Source organism: Marmota flaviventris, chromosome 14 (assembly GCF_047511675.1).
Source record: "Marmota flaviventris isolate mMarFla1 chromosome 14, mMarFla1.hap1, whole genome shotgun sequence".
In the NCBI taxonomy this organism is placed as follows: domain Eukaryota; kingdom Metazoa; phylum Chordata; class Mammalia; order Rodentia; family Sciuridae; genus Marmota; species Marmota flaviventris.
Window position 1 is genome coordinate 1,751,273 of NC_092511.1, and position 19,249 is coordinate 1,770,521.

Sequence of the window (19,249 nt, forward strand, 5' to 3'; positions counted from 1 at the left end):
GCTGGAAGCCTTTGTGACCCCACAGATGGCATCCTGGGGTCCACGCCTGCCTCCCCTTCGTTCTGGCCACTCCACTGCTGTGGTGCTCAGCCTCTCTCTCAGCAGCGTCCCAGCATCCCCCCAGGAGCTTCCCAGGCCCTCTGGGTGCCTCCCACCCCTGCCGTCCTCAGGCCTTGCCCTGGACTAAAGGAATGACTTGCCGACTTGCACGTGGGCTCAGGGCTAGTCGTGCAGGCCGCTCTCTCGTGGGGCCTCAGAGGTACAGAGGCTGTGCTAAGTGCCTTTGCTGCCACCAGGGACAGAAGAGGGTCATCCCCTGGTGCAGACAGAACAGTTCTGTCCCACTGGGTTGAGCCAGGCAGGGAGGCTGGGCACCAGGGTTCCCAGCCCCAGTCCTGGGCACCACGTGGTCAGAACAAACACACCAGGGGCCAGGGATGTCCAGGAAAAGACACACTGACCTCTCCAGGCAGGGCCCAGGCCTGCGAGTTGAGCTTCATGGGCACACTCAGCGACAGGAATAGACAAGGCGGACCTTCCCACCTGCGGGGGCAGGCTGCAGACGGAGGCTGTAGTGCAGCGTAAGAAGGTGGTCCTGAGTGCGCGGCCATGATCTGTGCTACTCAGGGTCTTGCTGTCCCTCCATTACAGGTGCTGCGTGGGCACCTCCTCCCCTGTCAGCCCCCTCAAGAGCCTCACACCCTCCTCACCCTACTGCTCTCTCCAGGGCACATGCTCCACCCAGTACAGGACCTTCAAGGAAAGGAGCAAGAACAGACACGGTGCCGGGCCCTCTCCCGGGGGAGCTGTGGCCAAGCCTCGCACGGCACACACAGGAGGGGAGTCCACTGTCCCAGGAAGCCCAGCCCTCACCACCCGGCAGTACAAGCCAGCTGTTTTCCCATCAACCACTACTGTTACTGTCACTGGTAACAAATGGTGACGCGCCTGTTCGGCATGCCTCATTCCTCCCTCTGATCAGGGGAGAAGCGATCCACAACAGGCTTCTCGGACCGTGGCACCTGCCTAGAAACGCTCTCCGAGCATGCTCCGCATCTGTTTCTTTTCTTTTTTTGGCTTGTTGGGAACCCAGGCTGCTCTACCACTGAGCTAATCCCAGCCTTTTTCATTCTGAGGCAGGGTCTTGAACTCGCAATGCTCCCACCTTGCCTCCCCCTGGACATCGTGGATACTGTTCAGGTGGAACGCGCTCGAGGAGCCCTCAGCGCTCTCCTCTGCAGTGGTGTCCGGCAGAGCTGGGTGGAGGCCCCGTCACACTTCCGCCCCTGGGCCAGGTCCACCACCACTCAAATCAGGCCAGGGCTTGGGCCCGCTTCACCACCACCAGGGATGGGGGATCCTGGGGGAAACCTTGGTGTGCCCACCCCCTCCCAAAGACTTGCACAAGCCGTAAGGAAAGCGCTGGGAGCCCAGGTCTTCGCCCACCTGGGTCCTGGGGCGGGGCCTGAGCGCCCACACTTGGGAGACTGGGCCCACACTGTCTTTGCTACGCAGTCTTCTTTGCCTTGCTCTGCTGTCACAGCTCCTTGAGAATGTGGAGGCCACCTCGAGCTGCAGACAGACACGGGCACCCTGGCCAGCCTGCTTGCCTGTCCTGGAACAGCGTCTCGCACATAGCAGTGCCCCAAGAAGCTCTGGAGTGAAAGTCACACTCTGCAGTGCACTGGTACAGGAGTGTGCATTTGGGACCACGGACCAGCTGGGAAGTCCTGCTCTGTGAGTCCCACAGCCCCACTAAGCTGTCCCTCCTGTGGGGGCAGAGGCGGTGGGTTACAGCTTCTTGACTGGCCTCCTCATCCCCACCCCTGCCTCCCCTGAGGCCATGCCCCCTCTGCTCCCATTCCTCCCCAGCTCCCCATCGGAGAGGGCCGTCGAGCTCCCGGCTGCCCCCCAGTCTCAGGCCTGTGAAATCTGTCCCTTGCCATCCGTCTGACTCCTGCCACCGCCACCCCTGACTCTGTTCCAGTCATCAGCCCTGTTTGTCAGGCAGGTCTGCATTTGCTCTTCCTGTCCCTGGAAAGCTATCCACCTAGTGTCATGAACCAAACTGTCCCCACAAAACTCGTGTATTGAAGCCCTACTGCCACATGAGTGTATTTGAGTAGAGGGGTTTTTAAGAGGTGACCAATGTTAATGAGGACATAAGGTGCCCATTACCTGGGCACAGCCCTGCTAAGCTCCATTCCCGGAGGACCTGGCCTGTACTGGGAGGACTGTAGCTACGCCCCACACCCCAATTCCTTGGGTGCACCCAGCTGAGCCCCCTTCTGCATCACCTGGCCTAAGCTGGAAGGCAGAGGCCCCGCCCAGCTGAGCCCCATCCTGCGGCCTGTGCTGGAAGACTGCAGGGTCTCACTGCAGCGCTCGGGGCAGGTGCACACATGTCACACACTCCTCCTAGGTGAACAGGCAGTGCCCCTGTGTCCTTTAGCTCCAGGTGATGCATAGGATGACAGCACAGGTCATCTCAAAAGAGAGCCAAGGGCCCGGAGGCAGGGAGCTGAGTGGACGCAGGCGTCTTGGCCAGCATGGGCTGCAGAAACCAACACAGCAACAGGGTGGCTTCAACCCCGGAGCACGTGCTCTCAAGTTCTGCAGGCTGAAGTCTGAGGCAGAGACTGGGAGCTGGGCTCTCCTCAGCCCTTCCTGGCTGACAGAGGGCGCCTTCTTACTGTGCCCTCAGTGGAGTCTCCTGTGTGCGCACATCACTGGTCAGCCACAGTCCCACGGGATTGGGGTCCCGCCCTGCCCCACTGGCAGGTCTTCCAGCAAGCTAGGCGTTCTGGAGTGGGGGCTCAGCCAGGCGACCCCAAGGTGGAAGGGGTGCAGGACATCCACCACTTGGCCTCCTACCAGCATACGCTCTCCAACGGCTGGGAGAGAAAACAGCATGTGCGTTTCTGGAACATGATGGGGCAAGAGGAACCAGTAAAACGGTGAAAGCTGGGGACGGTTTTGTTGATCACTTACTACGTGTTCCTAAGAGAAGTCTGTGCAGTACTAAAGCCATCCTGTCGAGGGATTTTTACGATGTGGAAAAACTCAGTGAACACGTACCCACTGATGCAGACAGGACTGTGATGCAAGAATGTGACCGAGGTGCAGGGGGGGCCAGTGGGGGCAGAAGTGCACCGAGGAGATGCGGCACGGCCTGCTGGCTGGGCATGCGGCCAGCCGACTCGGCCAGGAGCAGGTCGGTGCCACAGGCAGGGCTCAGGTGTGTAAGGTGGATCCACACCGTGCAGCGTGGCGGCCACACCCGTCAGTAAGTCTTTCCTTCTGCACATCAACGTCTAGAGGCACTTAATGCCAGGCCCAGGGCTGTGGCGGCTGCCTGGTGGGCAGTGGGCCTTGACCCTTCCCTCCACTCCCTGCAGGGCCACAGGACACACCCGTGCTCCATGGTGTACAGCCCGGCTCCCAGGCCACACCTGGCCAGCCTCTGCCAGCTCCCTGAAGTGCCACACGGCCAGGACCTGCACACCAGCACCCACAGGGAAACGCAGCAGACCAGCCTCTGCCATCCCGGGGTGGCCTTGCATCCGAATCCTGCCCTATCCCGTGGCAGTCTGCAGTGAGTGCAGGTCACTGTGTCACCAAGTGACAACCATTCTGAGTTCACAACACCAGTGCCACATGATGAGCGAGGGTGTGCCTGGGGTACCCTCACCACCATTGCTGCAGGTGGACACTGTCCTGTGACAAGCCAGGATTATCGCAGGTCACCCTCATGCCACAGCTGCAGGTGGACACTGTCTGGGCCTCTCATTTCCTACATGGTCACGCTTTCCCCTCCTTATTCAGGGTGGTGGCGGATTCCTCCGTGAGCCAGGCTGCCGAGACCGTGGTGGCTGAACTCTGGAATTCGCACCCACGCTCTGGGCCGTTTACAGATTCAAGGAAAGCAGAGCAGCCTCTGCCTGCTGCACTGGAAGGGAGAGCAGGCCCAGCTCAAGTCCCGATGCTGTGACCCACGCTGTCCTTTAATACAGGACTGGCCGGGTGCGGGTCACGCCTGTAGTCACGGGCAGGCAGACCGGCGCCCCCTGTGGGAGCTGCCTTCTGGCAGCACAACTGCGCCCGCCATGTTGGTCACACAGAGAAAAAGCAAACTTTCAGTGCTGCTGCTTCTGCAGCCCGCTCCCTGCTGGGGGGTGGGGGGAGGATGGCAGAGCAGAGCACTGGGGAGGGGTGTGCTTGGCAACCAGCAGGGCCGAGCGTCCTCAGGCTGCAGAGGGCAGCTTCCCAGCCACTCCCACGGGGCTCCCGTGAGCATTCTCCACAACCTCAGGTCCAATCCCCCACCTCCAGGTGTCTTCCCGGGCTCTCGGCCACCTGTCCCACGGTCCTGGCCTGCCTGGCTGTGATCTAGGCCAGCTGCAGGGAGCTGAGAGGCCCTGACCGTCTGGTGTGTGAGCAGCCACGCCTCAGGGTCTGACACTGGAGCGCAGCTGAGCTGGCCTCAGAGTTATGAGGACCTGGTTCCCACTGCCTTCTGAAAAGCTGGACAGACCTGAAGAAGGAATGGGGTGCCGCAGTCTGGCTGGGCACAATTCACCAGCCACTTGTCAAGCAGAAACGAACTTTATTTTTAGAACACACACACCCCACACACACACACACACACACACACACACACACACACAGGCGGCACCACACAGCTCCTCAGGAATTCCCTCAGAGCCCAACTGCCACCACCGGCTTCCCACAAGCCTCTCAACCCCCCACTCCTCCTGCTCTTGAGGCCGATTGGCTGGGTCGTGTGGGCGGAGCCAAAAGAGTCCCCCAATGAGCAGCTCCGTGGTCTGAAAGGGCGGGCAAACAGCCCAATGAGCATCACCGCAGAGGAGCCAATCAGCTGGCAGCTGGAAGTTTGCTGGGGCCCCTTCGGCTGTGGCTCTCAACAATGGGGGATATTTATCTAGTTATTTTAAGGATGAGGGAAAGAATGAAGACCAACTGCAGGAAAACCTGACGGTGCCCACCTCTCAGCCCATCAAGGGCACCGAGGCCTTGCTTGTCCCCATAGGAGAAGCACAGTGGCAAGGTTAAAGGTCCTGTCCTGCCCAGGAGCCCACTGTGTATCTGCTTCTGCTCTGTACTGGGTGCCTGTGGGGCATGCAGATGACTCCCAAGGTGACTCGCGCTGCAGCCACCGTACCCGCTGCACTCCCAGCCTGGTGCCAGCTCTCCAGAGGCAAATGCTCAGTGAATGAACAGCCACAAGGGGACCTGACCAGGGAATGAGGGGAGAACAACCTGAGGCATCTGGGAAGGCTGGTGGGCAGGGCCATGCACCTGGGCTGGGCTCTGGGCTTCCATGGGTGGCCTCAACAGTGTCACACAGCTGGAGCTCTCCCTGATACCATGGTGACAAACGGCTCTCTTCTGCCCCAGAAAGTGCCATGGGCCTAAGTCCTCACTCTGGATTCAGAAAGTGCAGGGCCATCAGGGCACACACCACCGCTCCAAGAGCCCCTTCCAGCAGGGTCCTCGGCTGTCTCCAGGCCAAGGAGCAGGGCCAAGGCACCCCGTGGGACTTGGCGGGCAAAGAGGTGGGTGCAGAGCAGCACCTCAGCGGAGTCCCCGCTGAGCGCTGGGTCCCTCCGACAGGCAGACAGCCCCTGCATGGCTGCCTCACTTTCTACCTTTGGTGGTTTTTCCTGGAGACGCTCTAAACCCCGCTGCAGGCCTCCAGGATGATAAGCCCTCGGGGCCGAGCACAGCACCAGGCCAAACCTCCTGCCCCTCCATCCTCCTGACAGCTCTAGGACAGTGGATGTTTAAATGTCCTGTAATTAAGTTTTCCTTGTGTAAATCATAAAACTATGTGAGCTTTCTAAAACATGACACACTTCCAATTGAAAACAGATTTTTTTAAAAAAAGACTTTTCAAGATCATATCTGAACTTAATATTCTAAATCTGCACGGTAAGAAACAGGTTCATCAGACATCTACCTGCCCACCCACACACCCACCCTCCCACCCTCAGTGACCCCCTACCCACCACCCAAGTCATACTGAATTCCACCACATGCCAGGCTCTGGGAAATGTGCAAAACCCTGATCCTGGCAAATTACTCTCAGTCCCACTGTCGCCTGTCCATCACAGATGACAAGTTTTGCCTTCAGGTTGCGTCAGAGCGCCAGTCTGCAGGACAGAGCCCTGCACTTTGCAAACCACCAGGTGAGCCTCGTATAAGCTAAAGGGCTTCACTTCAGTTGTCAAAGTCATATTTTTGGAATGAAATGTCGGCTGGGGTGCAGCTCAGTGGCAGAGTGCATGCTCAGCACATGAGGCCCTGGCTTTAATAAGAACCCAAAGCAAAGAAAATGAAAAATGTCTGGTGCTGCAGACTTTGCCATGTAATTAGGAAAAAACAGCCCCACCCACGAAGTAGGTCACCTCCCTGGAGAGGCACTGGGATTCCAAGGTGACCGATCACCTGCCTCCTGGGAGAAGGTAGGAGGCCACAGATGCCCACATGCCCTGCACTCTATTCCTGGTCCTCAGCCTCAGGACACTGTCCAGAGCTCATAGACAGCAGTGTGGGGACAGGTGGGCGGCTACCAGAGCAGGGCAGGGCACCACCACCTACCTGGGACAAGTATGGCTTCCTGCAGGCCAGCAGCCTGCCAGGATTCAGGCTGGCACTGCCCAACACAGGTTTGCAATTCTACTGTCAAAAGCTGCAATCCACACCGTCCTCGAGAGGACCGACTACTTCTGAGGAAGCTGAAAAGCTATCTGGCTCACAGACTTTTGGATTTAAAAAAGACTATTTCCTCCAAGTCCAAGGAATAGCCAGCTGGGCTAAAGACAGGTGGGCTCCACGGGGGCCAGGAGGAGAGGAGCAGTGCTGGTGGGCACAGGGGCCAGCGTGGGAGCCCCGACAGCATTTGCTGAATCCCACCAGAAGCCACATGACTGATCACGAGCGGGACGTGCGCGGTGCACCTGGACACAGTGAGCGCCTCCGTTTGCCCAGATCCACACTTCTATTTAAAGATCTTTAATGCAAGTACTGAATTCGGCGGCTGTGGGTCTGTGGGTGTGCAGTGCCTAGACTGCAGCTCTCTCCGGCTCCCACCCTTGCTCCGGCTCCCAAGACCCCCACCTCCGCTCCACAGCTGCAAGAGGCCGGTGTGGCCTTCCAGGAGCTGGGAGTTGGGCTTCACAGCTGACGGGGGGTGCACCCCTGCTCCTTTATGTTGCTTCTGCCTTTGTCGGGTGCTGGGATGGACCCTGGGGCCTCAGGCACCATGCAGGCAAGCGCTCCACCACGAGTCTCTACCCTCGACTTGCCATCCTCCTGACTCAGCCTCCTAAGTTGTGACCAGTGTGTGCTACCAGCCTGGGTTACTGCCATTTTTAATGAGCTCCCACAGTGACAGTCACTGAGGCATCTGGCTGAGTCGACCGTGGGTCCACAGCAGCAGCTTCTTGGGACAGCAGAGTACCTGCTACTTCGTCTCCTGCTTCTCTTCTGACCAATAAGGAGGAAGAAGCGGACAGCAAGGAGTGGACAGCAGAGAGATGGGACGTCCTGCTCACTTTGCAAGGGCAGGCCAGGCGAGGCAGCGGTGGACGGCAGAGACACAGGGCTGGGAAGGCGGCCCTGCGAGCAGGGCTTCCCAGAGGCAAGGTGCACTGGCCCAGCCCCTGGGCTTCCCAGACAGCACTGCAGGGCCCACTGCCGCCGCCCTGCCCAGCCGGCCTGCGCACTCCTTTAAAATGCAGAGACCTGCCCAAGGCCACACCCTGAGCACAGCCCAGGCACAAACGCTGCGTACCTTCCAACAGGTGCACTGACCAACACCTGTCCAGGTGCGCCCTGCTCAGCAAGCCAGGGTGTCCTTCCAGAGGGGCAGCCTCGCACGAGACAACCAGCAGTGGCTCCACTGGGACTTGGGGCTGGGTCTTGGGAACACCGCCAGCCGCGCAGAGGCAACTCGAGCTGTAGGTGGGTTTCGTGGCACCTGAGAGGGGGCGTGAAGGAACCAGAGACAGCCTACTGCAGGACAGCTTCAGAGGAGACCCCGGACACTGAGCTCGGCGAGGCAGCGACTCCCTGCTTCGGGAGGCTTCAGCCGAGAGCTCTGAACAACCCCGCTGGGCTCAGTGGTGGAGCCTGCAGGCCGGCTCCTTGGGAGGCTGAGGCAGGAGGCGCGTGTGAGCACGGGAGTTCGAGGCCAGCCTGGCCACACCGCAAGGCCCCTCTCAAGGGAAAGACAAGCAGCAGCATCTGAGCCGCACACAGGGCTGCACTGAAGAGGCAGGAGCGCAGGAAGCCAGTCGGAGACCCTAGCCGAGGCTCCACTTCCACAGATTCTGGAACACTCCCTGGCGTGGCTGGCATGGGCAGGGAGGGGCAGGGGGGACGGGCACCTCCTGGCTGGTGAGACTGCCCAGAACCCCTGACTGAGGGCGTGTCACACAGCTGTAGCCCGCCCGAGGGCACTGTGACAACGCAGACACAGGGGAAAGGGAGATGCGACCAGGCTCACAGGGCCGCTGGCTCCCAGGGCTGGCAGAAGCCTGAGGAGCCACAGAGGAGAGGAGGAAAATATGTCCCAGGTACGATGACCATTAGAAATCCATCCACAGAAACAGCTCCAGCAGACCCGCCCTGGTTCTGGCCACGGAAACCCATCTACAGCTCGAGCGGCCTCTGCCCGAGGGAGGCGAGCCCCACACCAGGTGCAGGTGATGAAGGGTGATGGGCACAAAGTCTGCATCCAGTTAAAGCCGGAGCTCAGGATGAGCCACCATGTTCCAAGCACAGGGAGACGGCGGGGTCTCCGCGATCAGGATCTCAGAGCTTGTGGAGCCCAGAAACCTCACACTGGAAACCACGAACACGGTCAGTCTGTGAGCTAACCACACACACCCAGCGCCTCACAGCGAATTCAAACGCACGATCATGAGCCGGGCAAACCCACAGGCACTCAGAGGCAACCCCCAGCCCCTGCGTGAGGTCAAGGCACTTTATTCCCAACAGGAGGGGACACAGGCAGCCCAAGGCACACCAGCCGGAGCTCTTCCCAGCCCCCGTGCCCCGGGCGGACAGCGCCTCGCCTCCCTCCGGCTGCCTGTCTGTAGGACTGCTCCTGTGCACAGCGCTCAGGCTGACCGGTGTCGGCTGACCAGGGGCAGTGACCCCCCAGGAGCTGACTCCTGTGTTCTGTGACGGATGACTGCGCTGCCCGCCAGACTCTTGCACACAGCAGGATCGATCAGAGGGAATCAGGGGCTCTGCATTCACGTCCACGTAGAAATCAATTCCCAGCTCCATTCATTATAAGTACTCTGATCAGATGTCTGCAAAGGAAAGACAGCCGCCGTCCACTGCATGAAAGCAGAGCGAGGAGGTGGCTCTCAGGGCGCCGCACAGAGCCTGCAGGCCAGCTGCTCCCCGGTGCGGTGCGCTAGGCCGTCTGGGCCAGGAACCTCACGTACTGCTCCCGGGCGGGGAAATGGTCGGCCGGCCGGTTGTATGCTGTCCACACTGGTTCTCCCACAAACAGCCGCATGGCCTTCACGTAGTTCTGGGGACAGACAGACATCGCATCTCATTTGACCCATCGCCTCTCACACATTCCCACGTTAACAAGACGCCCTCACAGCTGTCCTACTGCCGGCTCGAAGCTCATCCCACACTGGACCCTCTGCCTAAGTGGCCACCCTATGCAGAAGGCTCCCGTGGTAGTGGGTGGAAGCCTCTGCAGCTGAAGCCTGGAAACAGACCAGTGGTGGACACTAGCACCATCCCTGGCTCTCTGCCCCATGGGCACAGCCTCCCCACGAGTCAGCACTGGGGCCCCATGCTGCTGGCTGGGCACAGGACAGCTGGCACCACCCATCCAAACTGGAACATGCCCGCCTGCTAACGCAGGGCCCACGGTTAGAGGTGTGCGCGGCAGGTGAACTCACTTCAGTGCAACTACAAGTGTGCAGTGTCACTCGGGATAGCACTCCTTACAGAATCAAAGGTGGAAACAATCACACGCCCTCCACAGAGGCCACCCACTCAGTGAAATGAACCAGTGGCTAAACGCACAGGGCTCGTCCAGCCGCGGAGCATGTGCAGCCAAGAGTGCAAACAAACATGCGGGTGGAGGACCACCCCTCCCCGGTGCGTCAGCGCAACAGAACACACGCAGAACCGTGCAGAGAAGGGAAAAGGACCCCGACCCCATTCACTGGAATACGTACAAAACCTCTCTAAAAAGGCATTTCGAGATGTGACGCAGCCATCCACAGGGAGGGGACTTGGGAACTGGGACCAGGGGTCAGGCGGAGACTCTCTTGTTCCCTAACTCAGAATTTTAAGCTGTATGCACTTACTATCTATTAAAGACCAGGCCAGCCCTCAGGCCTAGCCCAGGTCACACCTGCACGCAGGGTGCTCATTTCTACACCCCGGCAACCAGACGGCTGCATCTCCACTGTTAACATCCAAAATGACAGGAGTCCCACCCTACGGGTGCCTCCCGGCCACCGGCCCTCCATAACGAGGAAGGGCACTGGAACCTCTCTGCGCTCTGTGGACGGCCCATGCACGGCCCCAGGCAGGCCGCTGCCCTTGTCCCTGGGCATGAGCTGCCAGGTCCTGAGCTGTGCCACCCACGCTCCCTCATCAGTCTCAGTGGCACGGCCAGCAGGAGCGCACTGTCGGGGGCACCCAGCCAGCTCTGACGTCCAGCGCGGGCAGACGCAGACGGAGAGCAGCAGATCCTACCTTCTCGTCCAGCGTGAAGCGGTGATAGATGCCGGCGGGAAGAGTGATCATGTCTCCCTTCTCCATGGAAATGCGGATCCACTGGTCCTCCCTGTCCCGGACGTCAAAGTACCCGCTGCCCTCCAGGATGTAGCGGATCTCCTCGTCCAGGTGCAGGTGCTCCTGGTAGAACACCTTGATCTAGGCAGGAGGGAGAGCTCGCTCAGTCTGCTGGGCATGAACCTGAGCACACGCGGCCCCCACCTGCACGGCTAGAACCCTGGTGACGGGAAACCAGTGACGCAGGCTAAGGAGGGCCAGGAGGGGCCAGGAGGGGCCAGGAGGGGGCCAGGAGGGCTATGGGGAGCCAGGAAGGCCAGGAGAGCCAGGAGGGGCCAGGAGAGCTACAAGGGGCCAGGAGGGGCCAGGAGGGGCCAGAAGGGGCCAGGAGGGGCCAGGAGGGGCCAGGAGAGCCAGGAGGGGCCAGGAGGGCTATGGGGAGCCAGGAAGGCCAGGAGGAGCCATGAGGGGCCAGAAGGGGCCAGGAGGGGGCCAGGAGGGGGCCAGGAGGGGGCCAGGAGGGGCCAGGAGGGGGCCAGGAGGGTTATGGGGAGCCAGGAAGGCCAGGAGGAGCCAGGAGGGGCCCAGGAGAGCTACAAGGAGCCAGGAGGGCCCAGGAGGGGCCAGGAGGGGCCAGGAGGGCCGGGGGGGGGGGGGGGGCAGGAGGGCCGGGGGGGGGGCCAGGAAAGCCCTGAGGGGTGGGCCAGAATAGTCAAGGAACCCACTGATGCCCTGCAGGGGCAGGCCACACTCACACAGCCCAGGTGCCAGGCAACAATCCCATTCTTAACACACAACCACACCGGGCAGGTCTCCTTGTCATCCCAGTTTTACACATGAGGGAGACTACAGGCACAGAGAGGGCAGGTCACGGGCCCAGTGTCACAGAGCAAGACTGCCTCGCAGATCCGGCTCCACAGGCGCTCTCACACTGACCACGAAGCGCTCAGAGGGACGGCAGTCGTGGTCTCAATGTGACTCCCATTTGTTCAAACTTACTTTGCGTCTTTCTGACGGTCATCTCTCCCTGCGTTTTATAATGAAGGTATCAAGTACACAGAAGCTGGCCCTTCAGATGAGGGCCGAATGCCCCCACCGAGAGCCAGGCGCATCAGGGCCTCCCGCCCCACGCAGGAGGCTGTGTGCCTTCACCGTGGCATCTGGAAAATCACCACTTCAGAGAAAGACCAGCGGGCACCACCCTGAGATGCCACCTCGCCCGCGGATCTCGAGCCCCTCGACATGCAGCAGCTTGGCCACCGCAGCCTCGGGGCACGATGGGGGGCATTCTGTCACAGCAGCTGGGGCTAAGCGGGTCGGGGACGGGAAACCCAGCTCTAGTCCCTCTGCTGTCCCGCCATTGTGCCCACGTAGGGGGCACAGGCAGAGGCTCAGCACAGAGTGAACCATCCCACCAATGCAGCGCGACAGGAAAAGGAAATGACAGCAAGCTCGTCGGGACGGAGGAGACTGCTCACACGACGCGATCCCCCTCGTGAACACCCAGAGCTGACAGAGAAGAACTACAGCAAGGCTGGACGTGGAGGTCTCCCACTCTCCCGCCCACCAGCGACCACAGGGGTCTGAGATCAACACCACATTCCCGTCAGCACCACCTCAAGACAAGAGTACTAAGTGCAGACTCAAAATCAGCACAAGGGGAATATGAGGAAAACTCAAACTCTGATGAAAGAAATCAAGGAAGAACTAAAAGGAGTGGAGAGACCCTGCATGCTCATGGGTAGAAAGGCCCAGTGTCCCAAGACAGCGCTCTCCCCAGCAGAGTCGACAGGTTCGGGCCAGCTGTGTTGCAGATGTTTGCACACTGATTCTAAAGCTAAGTGGAGACACAAGACCAATAATAACTAGGACAATACTGAAGGAATGGACCGCAGCTGCACCCAACCTCAAGACTTTCTAGAGAAAGCCATGGTGATCAACCCAGTGTGGTCTTCATAGAAGAATGGACAGAGGGTCAATGGGAGGAGACTGCTCAAGTGACGCGATCACCTTCTACATAACTGGTAGGCAGAGTGGCAGCAAAAAGAGGCAGACAAAATTTGAAATAATGAAGGCCAAGAATTTCCCCAAGTGAACTGCAGACACCAAACCACAGAGATCAGGAACAGAGCAGCCAGCAGGGGAGCCCAGCGCCCACCCCGAGGCACAGCCCACCACAACTGCGGACAACTAACCGACAGAGCAAACGTGAAAGGACCAGAGGAAAGTGCACCGACCTAGAGACGCAGGAGGAGAATCACGTCAGCCTCTCCCAGGAACCACGCAGGACGGAAGGAAGGCGTCCACCCAACCTGAAAAGGGAGGGCAGGGCGGCGGGGGCAGCCCAGAGGGAGAGCACCTTCCTTCTTGTCTTGTCTTTCTTCCCTAGGGACTGGGCCCTTTACCACGGAGCTACAGGCCCACCCTTTTCTATTTTTTATTTTTTAATATTTTTTAGTTGTAGATGGACACAGTATCTTTTCCTGTGGTGCCGACAATGGACCCAGGGCCTCACACGTGCACGGGCGCTCTACCCCTGAGCCACAGCCCCAGGCTCTCTGTTTTTTATTTTGAGAGGGTCGGGCTAAGCTGTGGAGTCTGGCCTTGAATTTGGCCCGAGTGTCTGGGATCACAGGTGTGTGCCACCACACCCAGTTCCAGCACCAAAAAAAAGTGAAGGAGAACCTTTTCAGACAAACAAAAACTGAGGGAATTTGTCACCAGGAGACCTGCTTAGCAAGAAATGCTGAAGATGTTCTTCAAACCAAAAAGAAAATTACACAAGTCTGAAACTCAGATCTGTGAAAGAGAGGAAATAAAGATAAAATAAATATTTAATTTTCATTATTCTTCAATGATCTAGTATTTAACTTCTCTGAGCCATGGGAGTGACAGGAGGAAAAAACTGGGCCCCTCGGTCCAGGGTAAACCTGTCTCACAAACCCTAAGAATTATAAAATTAGAATTATAAAAAATTATAAATATAATTATAAAAAATACTCAGTTAAAACCAGACAAGGCAGGAAAAAAGTGGGAATATTTAAAAAGTACAACTAGGAAACAGTTATAGATATGGCAGATATTTCAATTATATTAACAAGCAGTTTTAATGTGAGTTGTCCAAGTACAACCAATTAGAAGACAAACTGTTTGAATGACTACTAAAAAAAATAATTCTACGTTAAAACCGGGCATGGTGGTGCATGCCTATATCCTAGCAACTCGGGAGGCTGAAGCAGGAGGATCGCAAGTTGGAAGCTAGCCTCGGCAACTTGGCAAGACCCTTAGCAACTTAAAAAAACTCTGTCTCGACATGAAAAATAAAAAGGGTTAAGCATGTAGCTCAGTGGGCTTCAAGAGCCCTGGGCTTCATCCCCAGAAACAAAAACAAAATCATACGTCGTCTACGGGGTTGAAAGTAAAAGGAAGGAGAGGTGCTCCTGTCAACACGCTCCCCAGAAAGCAGGTCATCGGTCACCAGGGAGGAGACGGCCTTTCTCCCAGAGGACACGACCATCCCCAGCATGCACGTCCTACCGCATCACACCCACAAGGTCAACACTAAAGGAACCGGAGGGCGAGACAGACGAGTCCACCCCAGCCGGCACTTCAGCAGCCCACCGTCAGGAACAGCAGACCACAGGCGGGACCCCAGCAAGGACGTGCTGGCCCCTCAACACCATCAGCTGCCCGGCTAAAGGGGCCTTCAGAGACAACGTCACCAACACAGAGACCACATTCTGGGCCAGAAAGCACATCTCAAAGTCACAATCACAAAACCTCAAGTCACACAAAGTACATCCCCCACCTACATGGAATCAAATTAGAAACAGAAGAATGTCTTTAGAAAGATCCCCAAATAACTGGAAACTGATACATGTCTTTAAAAGTAAAACACAGCCAGGCAGGGAAACACATGCCCCAGACAGAGGGGCACAAGTTCAAGGCCAGCCTCAGTAACCTGGCAAGACTATCTCAAAATAAAAAGGGACTGGACGTAGCTCAGTGGCAGAGCAACCCTGGGTTCAATCCCCAGCACCGAAAAAAAGAGAGAACAAAAAATCCCTCATGAGTCAAAGTCAAAATCAGAAAGGAAATCTTTACTGAGTAAAAATTAAATCAAAACATATCAAAATGTGTTTGATACCACTAGAGTCACCGTGCGGGTAAGCCTGAGCACTAAACACCTGCATGAAACAGCAGAAGAGGGCTAGGGCTGGGGCTGGGGCTCAGTGGTGGAGCACGTGCCTCGCTCGGGAGGCACTGGGTTCGATACTCAGCACCATATAAAAGTAAATAGAAGGTACTGTGTCCATATACACCTATTTTAAAATTTTTTTAAATAAAAAAGAAGAAAAGACTCAAGCCAGTGACCTCAGCTTCCACCTCCAGACATTAGAAAAAAGAAGAGCAAACTAAACCTAAAGTACACAGAAGGAGGCAAAGGTCAGGAAGGAATCGATGAAGTAGAAAGCAGAAACCGGGAGGAAATCGATGAGCCCAGGGTTATTTGCGAGGTCAGCAAGATCGTAAGCCTGCGCAGGCCCAGGACGGACGGGGCACCAGGAGTGGGGGGGCGGCCAAGCAGGGCACAGCTCCACAGTGGACAGCCCTGGGCACTCCCAAGGCCCCAGAGCCTGGGCCTCTGGACCGCCCAAGCTAACAGAGAACTGGGTTCACAGCTGCCAGCGTCCCACAAAGTGCAGCCCTGCGAGGGCAGCCTCCCTGCTCAGTCCACCAGCCCACGTGTCCTTCCCAGCCCCTAAGTTAGGCCGTTCAGAGGAACAGGGAGAAAGCCCGAGTCTCGCAGGAGCAGCGCCCCTTACCTTCTCCTCGTAGTTGGGAAGCTTATCTTTGCATATGGTGATGATGTCCATCCAGGAGTAGTTTCTCTCTCTCCGGATCTTTTCTAATTCCGGATCATTCTCATATTTGTCAGCATCCAGCTAACAAGTTTAGATAACAAAAAGGAGTCATGTTAATAGGAGGTAGAAACACTCTCTTCCCAGACTGTGGTTGTGCCCCAGCCGCACACTATTGCAAACTAGAACCACCTAACCGCCAGCTGCCTGCGCGGTACACAAGACCACTCGGATCCCTACTAAAACCTGACAAAATTACAGGGGGCACTGTTTTTGGTTTTGGGTTTGTTTGGTTGATAGGCTGGTTTTTTAGGGGGGTTGGCTTTGAATTGGTGATCCTCCAGCCTCAGCTTCTCAAGTTGCTGGGATTACAGGCAGGTGCCATCATGCGCGGCAAGGGTCCCATTGCTTTGAATCCAGCTCTGCACCCGGCAACAGCCAGACAGAACCAACAGAGCCACCAATGTTAAATGCTATATAATCAAACAAAGTGAGAGAGGCCCCCAGACAGACCTGTTTTTCGTGGAAACATCAGACACCAGTCTCCTGGTCAGCTGATAGAAGAAGCCACATTCTGCTTTCACCCCCACAGAAGGAACTTGACATCGACCAATACCTTATTCTCCTCTTGCTGTCTCTTGTTCCCACCTTATGAAGCTCACCCTTCTACCAATGCCCAGGGAGGGCTCGTTCTGCACTCCTCTTGCCCTTGGGGTGCTGGTACAGACACCTACACACATGCCCAGTTCTTTACGTAAAACAGCGCAGGATGGGCACATAACCTACACCCATCCTCCGTCATACTTTAGATCATCTCTGGATACCTAACAGGATGCAAATGCTACATAAATACTTGTTCTACTGTATTCTGAAGGGATGACAAGGCTGCGCAAGTTCAGGGCAGATGCAATTTTGTTATTATTGACAATCAGCAGTTGATTGACTGCCTGGTGCACAACGTAAAGACACAGAGGCTGACTGTATTTCACAGAATGCAGACTGCCCGGCCTCACAAATCTTGAGCAAAAGCCAATTAGTTCTTCAACAAACTTTGCAGTGCATGGTGGCATATACGTGTAACCCCAGAAACTGCAGAGACTAAGGCAGGAGAATCATAAGGTTTAAACTGGCCTCAGAAATTCAGCAAGAACCTGTCTCAAGATAAACACTAAAAAAGGTCTGGGGATGATGTGGTTCAGCATCCCCACTACTGAGAAAATAAAGATCTTTAACTAATTTCACTTTTGGACGCCACTGGTCCATCTCAGTCACTAGGAAAGCACAGGACAGTGCACCAGGCACGGGTAGCCCGTGGTAAGCAAGGGACCTTCCGCAGCCCTGGGCTCCTCCTCTGGGCTGCAGAAGGAAGACATCCTGGCTGACCCAGGAAACAAGCCAAGAGACACCCTTTAACACTGTCCCACTTTCCGGACACGTCTGAAGTTGACCTTTACCTCATTTTTGTTTTTAACTGTCACAACAAAACTCCAGGAGTGCCGTGATCTGACCCTTGTGCTTGGGAATGGGGATAAATCAGATGTCACTCTTCGTCAAAACCTATTTTCCTATCATAACAGAAACCATAAAGCCCTTGACTCCACTGAAGACGGTACCTTCCAGAGGTTCAGAACTCGGCTGTGGCCCACAAAAGACAAGTCCAGTCTAGAATTAACCTATTCAGCCTTGCAGGGAAAGACACCTGGGCCTGGCTCCATAAGTCAGAGCTGAGCTCCTCCGGTCCCCGCACCAGCAGGACCCTCTGGCTTCGTCTGTCTCTAGCTGCCTTTTTTTTTTTTTTTTTGGTGCCGGGGATTGAACTCAGGGGCACCCAGCCACAGAGGCACATCCCAGCCCTATTTTGAATTTTAGTTAGAGACAAGGTCTCACTGAGTTGCTTAGCACCTGGCACTGCTGAGGCTGGCTTTGAACTCTTGATCCTCCTGTCTCAACCTCCGGGAGCCGCTGGGATTACAGGCACGCACCACTGCACCCGGCTAGCTGCCTGCTTTTAGCTGGCATTAAGTCACTAATTCTGGCCGGGCATGGCATTACATGCCAGTAACCTGTGACTTGGGAGGTTGAGGCAGGAGGATCCCAAGTTTGAGGTCAGCCTCAGCAAATTAGCAAAGCCCTATTTCAAAATAAAACATAAAAAGTGTTGAGAATGTGGCTCAGTGGTGGAGCACTCCTGGGCTCAACCCCCATACTGCAGGCCTGGCCTTTCTCAGCTCTCATGTAGGTTGCACGTCTGAGGTTCAGGTCACAGCCATGATGGCCTGTTCCTTTCCAGCCACCTCAAGGCCACTCGTGTTGAAACCAGGGACCTTTCACCTGCGTCCAGACAACACCATCCTCAGATCTTGCCAATACCATTTTCTGGACCTGCATCCAAGAAGACGCCCCAAGATTAACTGCATACACTAACCACGCTTACTGTGTCTCCAGTCCCCCTTCACCCTTCTTCTCCCCATGCACGTCCCTAACCCCACCCTCAGGAGGCGCCCTAGGAAGGGTGGGGGGATGTAGGCCTGGGCCTGTTTTGATCACAACTGAATGCAGACCAGCGAAAGCAACAGTCACCGCCGACGCATCCCCGTGGCCCCCCGTGGCCTCCCATGGCCTCGGCAGGCCCTCGGGGGTGGGGAGCGGCGCCTGCCAACACTGAACACCGGCCCGCAGCGGCGGCACCAGCTTCGCAGAGCAGACGTCCGCCGAGCGGGGTCCACCGGAACCAGGGACCCCAGCCCACGGGAGCTCCGCGGGCCCCGCACTGCCGCCCCGGGCCTGGTGAGGCCACGGCTGCCCCGGGGTGCTCCGGGCCACTCGGCTGAGCCGGGGTCCCGCCGCCCCCCGCCGTGCGAGCATGCGCAGCGCGCCCGGCCGTCGGGAGCGCCCTCGAACCTTCCAGTAGAGCACGCCGAGCCCGCGCAGCTGCTCCAGGCCCACCGCGCGGCCGGGCTCGGGGCGGTGCGGCAGCCGCGGGTCGCCCCCGGACTCGTCCATGTACCAGGCCTGCACCATGGCGGCGGCGCGTCTAGCCGGGCTCTGGCGGAGGGGAGGGCCGGGCCGGGAGGGCAGAGACCGGACAGGGAGGTGGGCGGGGCCGGGCCGGGGAGGTGGGCGGGGCCGGGCCGTGGAGGGCAGAGACCGGACAGGGAGGTGGGCGGGGCCAGGACAGGGAGGTGGGCGGGGAGGTGGGCGGGGCCGGGCCGGGCCCAGACCGGACAGGGAGGTGGGCGGGGCCAGGACAGGGAGGCGGGCGGGGCCGGGCCGTGGAGGGCAGAGACCGGACAGGGAGGTGGGCGGGGCCAGGACAGGGAGGCGGGCGGGGCCGGGCCGGGGAGGGCAGAGTCCGGACAGGGAGGTGGGCAGGGATATGGAGGTAGGCGGGGCCGGGGAGGGAAGGGATGGGTCGGGCCAGGACCCGGAGGGTAGTTCCGGGAGGGTGGTTCCGGGAGGAGGTCCGGACGGGTCTGGTGCCAGGAGGAGTGGGAGGAGTTCCAGGGCGGGGCCGGCGAGGGAAGCGCGCCCCTGCTGGGCCTGGAGGACAAGTGGCCAGCCGCCGCAGGTTTCCTGCGCCCCCA

At 57.9% G+C, this 19,249-nt stretch overlaps 1 protein-coding gene across 1 annotated transcript; it reads right to left on the reverse strand.

The window, feature by feature from the left end:
• Positions 1-8,996: 8,996 nt before the first annotated feature.
• Positions 8,997-18,736, reverse strand: Adi1 (acireductone dioxygenase 1). Its single transcript, XM_027937827.2, has 4 exons — positions 18,567-18,736; positions 15,630-15,749; positions 10,765-10,944; positions 8,997-9,571 (listed from the first exon to the last, which is right to left on the reverse strand). The coding sequence occupies exons 1-4, from the start codon at positions 18,684-18,686 to the stop codon at positions 9,452-9,454; spliced, it is 540 nt and encodes a 179-aa protein (XP_027793628.2). The 5' UTR covers positions 18,687-18,736; the 3' UTR covers positions 8,997-9,451.
• Positions 18,737-19,249: the final 513 nt, after the last annotated feature.